The sequence below is a fragment of the Taudactylus pleione genome, unplaced genomic scaffold (assembly GCF_031769625.1).
Source record: "Taudactylus pleione unplaced genomic scaffold, aTauple2 ptg000314l, whole genome shotgun sequence".
NCBI lineage: Eukaryota > Metazoa > Chordata > Amphibia > Anura > Myobatrachidae > Taudactylus > Taudactylus pleione.
Window position 1 is genome coordinate 11,120,923 of NW_028284715.1, and position 12,070 is coordinate 11,132,992.

At 44.4% G+C, this 12,070-nt stretch overlaps 1 protein-coding gene across 4 annotated transcripts in view; it reads left to right on the forward strand.

The window, feature by feature from the left end:
- Positions 1-12,070, forward strand: part of RGS22 (regulator of G protein signaling 22) — a 142,503-nt gene that overhangs the window by 85,120 nt on the left and 45,313 nt on the right. For all 4 annotated transcript variants that reach the window (XR_015869380.1, XM_088442686.1, XM_088442688.1 and 1 more), the window contains exon 18: positions 11,120-11,282. Coding sequence is in view for 3 of the 4 variants with exons in the window: in XM_088442686.1 (XP_088298812.1) it covers positions 11,120-11,282 (163 nt within the window). In the remaining variant the exon portion in view is untranslated. The remainder of the gene's footprint in view (positions 1-11,119; positions 11,283-12,070) is intronic.

Here is a 12,070-nt window from a genome sequence, read left to right on the forward strand (position 1 = left end):
TAGCCAATCTGTCCTCTTCTCCAGTAGACAATCCCATGGAGTACCTGTAATACAAATTCCATACTCACCTCCTCCAAGGTGTGGATCTGTCCTTTTCAGACGATCCAGGGTCTTGGCAAAAAAAAAAAAACGGAAATACGCGGACCCTCGTAAATTAGTAGTGTCCTCTAAGGACACTACTACCCGAATGACAACTCCGCCTTGGATTTCTGAACTGCGGAGCGCTCATTGGCTGAGAGAGGTGAGCCTTCCTCCTCTCAGCCAATGAGCTGTTCTCACCATTGACTTCAATGGTGAGAACCGAGCGTGCCCTTTTCAAAAATGGCGGCTCAGCACCATTCTTGAAAATCAAAGATAGCCGCCACGAGCCAATATACAGCCAGCGCGAGGCACCGTGCATTCAGCCGTCGGCCGGTGAGCTGGAGAGAAGACCAGCTGAAGCAAGAAGACGCCGCAGAAGCCCTGGATAGGCGACGGCCACCCTCCAGGTGAAGACGCCGTAGCAGTCCTGGGGGAAGCGGCAGCCATGTAAAAGAGCTTAAAGGCTGCCGCCCCCGTAGGTGAAGGTGCGGCTAAATAAAATACTTTAAAAACGTATGTCTTTTTTTTTGGTTTTAATATTTCTTTTGCAGGGGTACTGTAGGTACCAGCAGGCCCTTAATGCCCCGCCTACTAGTACTTGTGGTTCTCCAAGTGCCAGTATGCGGGATGCCTGCTGGGACCTGTAGTACTACTGCAAAAGACAATATATATATTTTCATATGCACCACACAACACAACCCAGCACCCACCGCCTATCAGCCTGGGACTGGGATGCCCTGAAGAGGGGGGCCACTTTATTGGGGGGGTCCCCAGCTCCCCAGGGATCCCCGGCCTGGGCTGACTAGCGGTCAGGGGTGATGCTTTGGGTGGGGGGCCCGGTAAAGGGCTCCCCTGGCTGTGGCATTTCCTCCCCCCACTAGAAAGAGTCAGGTGCTGAGTCTTGTTAAAACAGGGGGATCCTATGCATTTTTTCCCCCTGTATTTCCAGAACCAGGGCCGGCTCAGAGCCCAGTGCTGGTTGCGCTGAATACGGGGGACCCCTACATCATTTGTCCCCGGTATTTTGGCAACTAGGGCTGGTTCTGACTAGCCCGGTGCTGGTTGTGCTTAAGTACAGGGGACCCCTACGTAATTTTTTCCCTGTATTTAAACACAACCAGGACTGGCTGTTAGAAGCCCAGTGCTGGTTGTACTTGGGGGGCACCTTTTTTTATTTTACACATTTAATTTTTAACATAGATACGTAGATGGATCTCACTGCTGCGTCGCCCGCTGATGCCCCCTTTTCACTGCACCGCTGCCACTGCTCTGCACCACTGCTGCTGCTGTTACCCCACATGCCTACAGCCATCTAGCACTCTGCACCTCCCAAACCACCTCCTGTGTGTTGTCCCCTCTTCCACCTGCGTTAGTGTACCATTTTGTTGCCCTTCTCCCCTGCAGGTGGCCCGGTTTGCTCATCCAAACCCTGATAGTTAATACATTTTAAAAAAGCTATGAAGTTCCATAGACAAAAAACCTTACGGTTTTACATATCCCATTAAGGCTTCTTAGACATGAATTTGAATTTGTGCCACTCAAACTAAAAAAAGCAATGAAGTTACGATCATTATGGCTGACACCTTAATGGACGTGTTCCTTGCGCAATACAGATATGGTATGCCGTCACAACCTGTGGTTAACTGCAGATTCAGCACTATTCGATCACCTCAACAATCTCACTGGCTTCCAATATCCTTCTCACTGCATACATATATCTCATTTAGAATACACCTTCAGCTCCCTTATTTTTCAAACTATCATACTCTGTCTATGCATGTACACTTTCGTCCCCTATATGCCTCCATGCTGCTATATATTCCCCAATCCCTACTGCTGTGTGGTCTCCCAACTGTGCTAGTCTGTGTTCCCTCATCCGCACCAATCTGTTTTTCCCCACTCGCACCGCCCTGCATCCGTGCCTTCTCAACAGCAACGTTGCTGTCTTTCTCTCGTCTGTGACACTCTTTCTTCCTCCATCTGCACCACTCTGTCCCTCCGAACTGTGCAACTCTGTCTCCTCCCCCCACCCGCACTACTCTGTCTTCCTACCCATCCACACTAATCTGTCTTCCCCAATCCCTACTATTGTGTGTTCTCCTATTTATGCTACTCTGTGTTCCCTTATCCGAACCAATCTGTCTTACTATTTACCCACCTGCATTGCTCTGTCTTCCCATGTTTATGTCACTCTCTACCGTCATCCACGTCGCTGTCCCCGCAAACCGTGCCACTCTGTTCTCCCCCCATCTGCACCACTGTTTTCCACCCATCTGCATTACTTTGTCCCTCCACCCTATCTGCACCACTATTTTCCACCCATCTGCATCACTTTGGCTACCCCCCCCTCTGTACTGATAACCTTCTCTCTTCTACACGCCTTTTTGTTTCACCTATCCACGCTGCTCTGTCTCCTCCCCCATCCACACAACTTTTATCCCATCTGCACAGCTCTATTTTCTGCTTAGACCACAGTTGCATAGACTGCATGTGTGTATTCCAATTAGCACACAATTCTGTGAATTAGCAGCTCCACCACAGCAATCTCATTCTGTGAGAGTGCTGAATCTGCAGTTAACCACAGGGTGTGATGGCATACCATATCTTTATTGCGCAAGGAACACGTCCATTAAGGCGTCAGTCTTAATGATCGTAATTTCATTGCTTTTTTTAGTTTCAGTGGCACAAATTAATGGGGCATGTAAAACCGTAAGGTTTTTTTGTCTATGGAATATATATATATTTATATACATCTAGTCATTTTGGACTTGAGGAGGCTGTGCAAATTCCAATTAAAAAATTTTTGTCTCCATAGTTCATAAACAGTCCCTAATTTGTCCCAAAAAATGATATTTATATACATCTAGTCATTTTTGGCTTGAAGAGGCTGCACACTGCACGCACCAAATGTCAAGCATCTGGTTTTTCCTTTATTGCTCCTCTCCCTGATGTCACATTGAGATAATGCATAAATCTGTTTCTTTCTAGGTGACTAAACTACAATATTGAAAGCACAATCCAACTTCATCCCATAGTTTTTGCGTGATGCCGGAACGAACAGACAGAGAAACAAAAATTAAGACATTTTTTGATTGTCTTTATAGTACATACACAGTCTCAAGGAGTAATTTCTCCAAAAAGAATTCTATGTACAGACACAACCATTACAACTTTATTATAAGTATAGATTATATCATTATCTATGTTGAGTTGCTGAGTTAATTTTATTTACTCATATTCAGGATTTACACTCGTCACAGTGGGTAACCTGACAACAATAACCTGTGTGAGGATATATGATCAATTAATAATATTTATTAACATAAAAAATTTGAAAAGCGGGGGGGACGTGGCCTGACTATCAAGTGGAGCGGTTGCGTTTTATATGCAGCTCCTCAGAATCCCCTTCAACTCGCCCCAATACTGCTGTCCCAGCAGACCCCCTCACCCCTCCTAACCTCCTGCTACTCCGCTGAACCCCTCTCTGGGCTCTGGGAGCGATCTCCGGCTCCAGCAGCATCGCGGCCTACACCACCTCCAGAAGCCGGGGACTCAATTTTGGAGCCTCGCAGGCCGGCGGCGCCGCGGTCATTAGCGGTCGTCACCGCTATCCTCTTCTCCCTCCTCTGGACTCCGCTGAGTGTGGGGATCTGCGGAGGGGTGTTTCATACCCCCGTGGCCCCTTAAAAGCAATCGCGGCCTGAGCCGCGAATCGCAATCGCGGCCTGAGAGGCGACCATCTTGAAAACAGATCTGGAGACCGGCCTGCATTCCAGACCAAACTGGGCCGCTTGCAGCATATCCTGGCCACCTCTTCCCTGCTGTGCTGTCTTCCCTTTGCTGGACCTGCTCCTCTGACCTCCTCTGCAGTGTGAGGGTCCCCAGGTGACTCACCTTCCCTGCTGGACCACTCACCTTCCCTGCTGGGCCTTCTCTCTACTGTAATTCTCTCCCCCTGTGTGCTGGTCACCTTGGATTGATAATACTGGGAGTCCCTTCTGCAGTCAGAGGATCACCAACTACATTACCCTGCACAGCAATCTAATATTAAGAGTCACCCTCACCCCGGTCTCATCATCTTGTAGCCTGCTACTAATCAGAAGGGTGAGTGCCTTCATAATATGCTGAACATTTGATTATATAAAAAGTGAGTGGGTATGTGGCTTAGCGGGTAAGCCGATCAGACGTGGATAGGTGCAGATCCTGCCTTGCCGCCTATAAATCACTCTGTGATACTGAGATAAATGTGTATACAATTTAAATCAATGACCCCCTGAGAGTGTTGGGGTAGTGCCCTCCTGTGGTTCTTTTCTATACAAAGACCTCACAACTCCACTCTGTGCATACTTGCAAACGCCCACTATCTCGGGTCTTCTGTCACTGTTCAACTAGGCTCACGGAGTCCTCCCAGTCATTATACTTCCACCTGATGACCGACCCTCCACTGACACCATGAACAGGTCAAATGCTAATACCAGAAAACGGGTAGGTGGTGATATCTCTCAACATTTTTCTAAAGATGACAAGTCCTCGGCGGCTGCCGACCCTCCTTCCCCCAGTCTCTCGCAGATGGAAGGAGAGGATCCGCCTTCCTCAGCTCTATCCACCAAAGAAGACATTATGGCACTGCGATCCCTTATCACAGATTTTAAAGAATCTCTAGAATCCAAGCTGGATAAAGCAGTTTCCTCTATCAAATCAGATCTTTCCTCACTTTCTACAAGAACCTCTAAATTAGAATCCCGTCAAGACACCCTTCAAAAATTTCAAAATGAGATTCATCGGGACATTGATCATATTGTCCAGGATCTTGCTGATCTCCGCACCAAAAATGAAGATCTGGAGAATCGAGAAAGACGAAACAATCTCCGCATACGAAACATCCCAGAAACGGTGTCCCCGGATAATCTTCAGACTAACCTCCACAACGTATTCTCCTTCATTCTCCCTGACCTAAGCCCTCATCAACTGCCCCTTGAAAGAGCCCATCGAGCCCTCAGACCCAAACCAAGAGATGGTGAACCCCCAAGAGATGTAGTCATGCGCTTCCTAAGATTTAAAGATAAAGAAAGAGTCTTGGCCCAGACACGTGGAAAACCCCATATTCTCTATGATAACATCAAATTGGAATTCTTCCAAGACCTAGCCCCCATTACAATTTTGAAACAAAGAGAACTTCAAGATTTGACGAGGGCACTGCGAGCACGGAGGATCCGCTATCGATGGGGTTTCCCCTTCAAACTTATGGTTGACTTCAACGGTAAAACAATCATCATCAGGGACCCTAAAGAAGGGAAAGACTTTCTCTCCCATCTGGAAGACTCTGGCCCCCCTCCAACTGCTTCAGAGGACATATAATGTGATCAAGGTCACATACTGCCTCTCCTTTCCATATGGGTTTATCCACGATAACTGGACACTCTTCTGAGAAATGTCCAACTGCGTGACAGAGACTACCCTCCTCTGTTATGAGACCCTCACTCTGGCCCTGTCCTTACACCGACGGCTATTTCATATCCTTTTTCTCAGCCATGTCACTCTGTATTCTGATATTTGCAGCTGTTTCATCTGTTCTACTGTTTCATCGCATTATATTATGGCTATACTTTTGTTTTATTTTATGTAGCCGTATCTTTAGCAGTTTATGACTCCATAGGGGCTACAGGAATGCTCTGCCTATCAGAACATTGCACGTGGGTTTCACACGAGTAACACGACCCTATTCTTTCTGTGTTCCTAGGAATCCCTGGCGAACATATTTGAACTGTTTTTGCATGTTATATGTTTAGTTATAATTGACTTTGTAATTGATAAGTATAACCTTATCTGGGCCTTTCTACTGTATGCTTTCTCCCCCCCTCCGGCAACTGACAGAGACACCTCTGCAATGCTTACTAGATCTTCATTTACCTTTCTTCTATTGCACAACCACATATGGAGGGCCAAGGCTCTTTGACACTCTCACTTCCTTCCTCTATTCGTATTCAGTACTCTCCTTTATACGCAACCATTTGTCTTCTAATCTATTTAATTAGTTTCCTAAAGGTAGTTCGGATTATCCTCGCTACTACCTTCCTGGACTGCTTAGTCCCAATTTCCGTGTGTGTTTTCCCCTGCTGGACACGGGGAAATCCCACCCGGTTCTCTTCACCCTATCTCCCACACTTTTAACCCCTTCCCATTTTCCCCTTCTTTTTATCTTTCTTTCTCTCTCCTCCCTCTTTCTTTATTTTCTTTTTACCTCTGCCCTTTAGCGAGTCGGGAACTTCCCACCTGCACTTTTATCTACACTGAATATTGCACCCCAGCCAAATGTCGCTGACTTTTGCTTCCCTTAATTCCAAGGGTTTAAACACCCCTCAGAAGCGCTCATCGCTCTTTCGAACTATTCGAGACCTCAAGGCTGGGATTGTCCTGATTCAGGAAACCCACTTTAAAGCGCAGTCACATCCCTCACTACATACTAAGAGTTTCCCCACCGCGTATTACCCTTCTAGCCTGTCCAAACACAATGGAGTAGCGATACTGATCAATAGCAAAATCCCTTTCTCCTTACACACGGTACATACAGACTCAGACGGGAGGTATATTATCTTGACAGGCAAATTAGGCAGTTTAGAGTGCACAATCGCTAATATATATGCTCCCAACTCAGGTCAGTCATCATTCTTCAACTCCGTTTTTTCTAAAATAAACAAATATAGGATAGGCAGCCTCATTATCGGAGGAGACTTCAATGCAGTCCTTAGCCACGAGCTTGATAAAGGTCCTACCCTTACCAATACACGACCCTGTCCAGCAACTCGCTCCCTAAACTAACACCTGCGCGAATTGGGTCTATTCGTTACATGGCGGGCCCTCAATCCCTCGTCCAGGGATTTTACTTTCTTCTCGATACCCCACCAGTCCTATTCGAGGATAGATCTTATTCTATGTTGTATACCAGCTTGCAAATACTTTGTCGACTCCTCTATTTTGTCTAATTTTTGGTCAGACCACTCTATCGTCACCGTAGCCTTCGATTTTTTTGATGTTCCATCCTCACGACCCCCGTGGCGTTTAAATGAAACTACTTACCATCCCAATATTTCAGGAAAAGGTGAAGTCTGCCCTCGAGGACTATTTCTCTTTAAACAATTACCCTACTTGCACCCCTTTGGTGTGGGAAGTGCATAAAGCTGTTATCCGATCATTTGTTATGCTTCCTTTAGACATAAAGAACGTAGGTCCCAAATAAAGTCCCTGACAGCATAGGTTCAACACCTTGAAACCATTCATAAATGTACTCCCTCCCATTCTCTATACGCCCAACTGACATCTACCAGGACGGCCCTCAACGCCCTTAACGCTGAAAAGACTGAGCAGGCCCTACCCTGGCTCAACCAAAAATTCTATGAAAAGAGCAACAAAGCTGACTCGCTACTATCCAATAGATTGAAAGCTCGGAAAGCCAGGACCGCTATCCCGGCATTAAAAGACGATTGTGGCACTAGCCACTATAGTCCATCCACTATCAATTCTCTATTTAAAAATTATTATGAATGCCTCTACAACCTCCCTCCAACCACTGACACTAACACGGACACCTCAATTGCGGACTATTTGGCCTCCTGTAATCTCCCCCAAATCGATACCGCTACCTCTACTGCTCTAAATGACCCTATCTCTATAGAAGAAATTGTTTCAGCTCTCAAAACACAAAAATCTTCAAAGGCATCCGGCCCCGATGGACTTCCAATGTCCTACTATAATACTTTTCAAACCTCCCTGATACCCCATCTAACTGTGGCTTTCAACTGTATCTTGGAAGGCTCCTCATTCAGACCCACACACTACTAAAGCTACCATAACCGTTATTCCGAAACCTGATAAGGATCCCCTTCTAGTATCTAATTACTGTCCCATTTCACTATTCAACACTGATCTAAAGCTCTTTGCTAAGGTAATCGCGAATTGACTGAATCACCTCTTTCCCTCATTAATCCACCCCGACCAGGTGGGCTTTGTCCCGTCCAGACAAGCGCTGGACAACACTAGACGCACAATCGATCTAGTTCACTATATCAATGCCCACAAACTTCCCTCTCTGGTGCTTGCTCTGGACGCGGAGAAGGCCTTTGACAGGGTCTCCTAGCCTTTTCTCTTCCAAACACTGCAGCAATTCGGGTTCCGGGGACAGTTTTTACAAGCTATCCAAGCCCTCTACTCCTTCCACTACGGTCTCAGCAGGAGGTCTGCTTTCCGACTCCTTTTCAATAACCAATGGAACCAGGCAGGGATGCCCTTTATCACCACTCATATTCGCCCTTATTATTGAACCACTTGCCACTCATATACGGGCCAATCTTGACATCACCGGAGTCAAGGTTAAACACTCTCAATACACCCTTTATCTTTTCGCGGACGATATACTTTTCACGCTAACGAAACCACTCACTTCTCGTCCCAATTTGTTTCGGGAACTCTCTATATACGGTTCCCTTTCTGGTTACAAAGTTAATCATACTAAATCCGAAGCTCTTCCTCTTCATCTACCTGGCAGTATCAAGTCGTTATTGCAATCAAACTTTAATTTTATCTGGAAAAAAAGATTCCTTTAAATATCTAGATGTATTCATTACTAAATCCTATGAATCCCTATATAAAGCTCAATCCAAAGGGACCTACAACAATGGCAAACACACTTTCTCTCATGGGTGGGCCGGATTAATGCCATAAGAATGAATATTCTCCCCAAACTACTATACCTCTTCCAAACTCTTCCTGTTCCTATCCCTCCTCACACCCTCAATACACTTCAAACTACACTCTTTAAATTAATCTGGAATTACCGAAAAATCCGGATTCGTCGAGATATACTCATCAAGTGTTCCTGGAACGGGGGCTTGGGGTTACCCTCTCTGCACCGCTACTATAATGCGACCAGGTTGAGTCAGATGACTGCATGGCATTTGTCCCGCCATGTCAAGAGATCGGTTGATCTGGAGAGCGATTTAGTGGATGTACACTCTCTTATCTACCCTGGCTGTCCCGTAAACATAGACCTAGATCCGCTCTTCTATTTCACACTATAGCATTGACACTTCGTAATTGGGACTCCCTCAATAAAAAACTAGATCTCTCTCCACACCCTCCCCCTCACACTCCCATTTGGAATAATCCTGCATTCCCCCCAGGTCTGTCTCAAACATTGGCCTGTCCCTGGATATCAGCAGACGTCACAAGGCTTCACCATGTAGTTGAAGCATCCTCCCCTAGATCTTTTTCAGATATTCAAGACAAGCATAAAATTCCCAATAAACTCCATTATCAATATCTGCAAATCTGCCATTTCGCCATCTCAACTCCCTCCGCCCGCTCCCCTCCTAATCCCACCCCCATTGAGAGAGATTATGCATCTATAGACCTAACGACAAGAGGGCCTCTATCACTTCATATTGGAATTGAAGTCGCCTCCGCTTGAAATACACGAACAGGCTTGGGAAATGGACCTTGGCCTCTCCCTTGGGGAAGAAGCGTGGGAAGCTATACATCTAACCATCTCTAAATGCTCCATCAGCGTGGCCATCCGCGAGAACTTCTATAAGGTGTATACCAGATGGTACTTTGTGCCAGAACGTCTACATCAGATCTATCCCAGCTCCTCTAGTTCCTGCTGGAGAGGCTGCGGCCAGCTAGGAACTTTTTTTTCATACCTGGTGGACATGTCCTTTAATTGTCCCATTTTGGAATATGGTCCATACCTTACTTTCCCAAATTGTTACCATCCCGATCTCTCCCACCCTTCTACTCTTCTACTTTGTGCTCCAATCGACTCCATCCCCAGTACTACAAATAAACTAATCTTTCATATCTCCTGCACAGCCAAATTTCAAATTGCCCGTAACTGTAAAGTACCATGCACTCCCTGCCGTCAGGAGCTACTGAACAGAATTTGGTTCATAGCAAATATGGAATATATCACCAGTCTACAGAACAGTGCTGTCCGGAGATTCCATGCCGTGTGGAATTCCTGGTATACCTTTCAAAACTCACCACTCCCTGGTCTCGGTTAGTTCCGGCATGACGCTCCTTCTGCAACTACATATCAATTTATGCTTTTGGCTCCTTTTCTTCTATTTATGTCTCTTTTTTTTTTTTCATTATTTGTTTGTCCCCTCTCCCGACTCGCTCCCTCCCAACATTCCCTTCTCCCCTCTTTTTCTCTGACCCCCTTTTCTATAGTTTTGTCCCTTTCCTCCCTCTCTCAAACTCTCTCAAGTCTCTATTTTTGTTGGTCCTCTTTTCTGATTCACCATATCCATATTATAATTGGTTCTTGTTTGTCAAATATCCGTATATCTTTTGACAATTGTTGTTGCTTCATTGTTTTTGATATGTCATTTACTAATATTGTCCAATATGATAATTATAAAAATTATTGTATTATTAACTATATTCAATAAACGAATACAAAAAAAAAATTTGAAAAGCAAAGCAGGTAGAAAATATCTATGTGTAATACATATATCTCCATAAATGGGAAATTTAGGGGTATAAACACACTTTCTTGTAATAAGAGTCCAAAGAGCTGGGTGACTTTGTAATGAATAACAGAAATATCTCTGGATATAAAATGACTCTATATGAACAAATAAAGATGGTTAATTACCAGTTCCACGTGTACCGTCCATAGAGATGGGAATGATGAATTGCCAGGTGGATATAAGCCTCCCTACAGCTACAGTATGTGTAGTTCTGTGCAGATGTTGAGAAATCCCTATGATGAGAACCTTCGTGTCTACTGTTTTATATAAAATTGTATTAATGATATTGTTTGTTTCAACATATTCCCTCTCTGCTGTGCCGACTGTCACCAAGCTATTTTGCTGTCTGTTATTTGTGCATGTCAGTTTGTTACCGTATTTCGGCTTTCACGAAACACGTGGGACGTTTGTGGCCTATTCTCACTCTGTACATGTTATTTATATCAGCGACTGTTCACATTCTGCTTTCCAGCCCAAATCACTTTACACTGTGTTTCTGGTCACTTTTGTAGCACTGACCTCATGTGCTGGATCGATCTAGAACAGCTCAGAAGATTGCCACATAGGGAGAAGGAAAAACGTTTAGAAAAATCCAAGGACGTTAAAAATAAATATTTAAATAAGAAATATTTCTTTGGGCCAAACAGTCCGGCCACCAGGGATCAGCAAGAGCAGGTGAGAGAGGGCAAACAGTCATCATTTAAGTTTTTTGTCCATCAACTCGGTAAACCAAGAAAAAATATTTATAATTTTACTATTTTACGGAATTTTGCCTTAGCAATTAACAGGCAACAAATTCTCTATTGTCCTTTTGTCCATCTAATGCTGGGCATACACTATACAATTATCTGTCAGATATCTGTCCAATCTGGCTGGTTGGAATGAAAACCTGGTAATGCATGGGAGCAAATTACAGTCGACCATTTGCTTGCAAACATTGGAAAACAGATAAAAATTATCGTTCAGACAAATTGGTTAAAACACACAAATTTAACCAATTTGAACAATTGTTTTTTGTCTGTTTTCCAGTGTTTAAGACCATATGACTGACTGTCATTTGCTCCCATACATTACCAGGTGTTCATTCCGACCAGCCAGATTGGACAGATATCTGACAGATAATTGTATAGTGTATGCCCAGCATTAAACATTGATATAAATACATTTTTCTAATCCCTAAAAAAGTACATGAATGGTTCCTCTACTGGAAAATCTCTGCTGGGTCCAGTGTTTAGCATAAGGACATTGGAATATATTCTCAGAAGTGCCTTATGTAGAAAAAGTGTTTTTATTAAGAATCCAAGGGGCTTATTTATCAAATAATTCTGTCCTTAAAATATACAGAAATTGCTGTTTCCACATACTTAAGGGCTGAATTAAATGTTGATTGAATATAACAATACAGAAAGCAGGAGATATCTGTGAAAAAAATGTTTTTGTTAAGCATGAAATCCACAATTTTT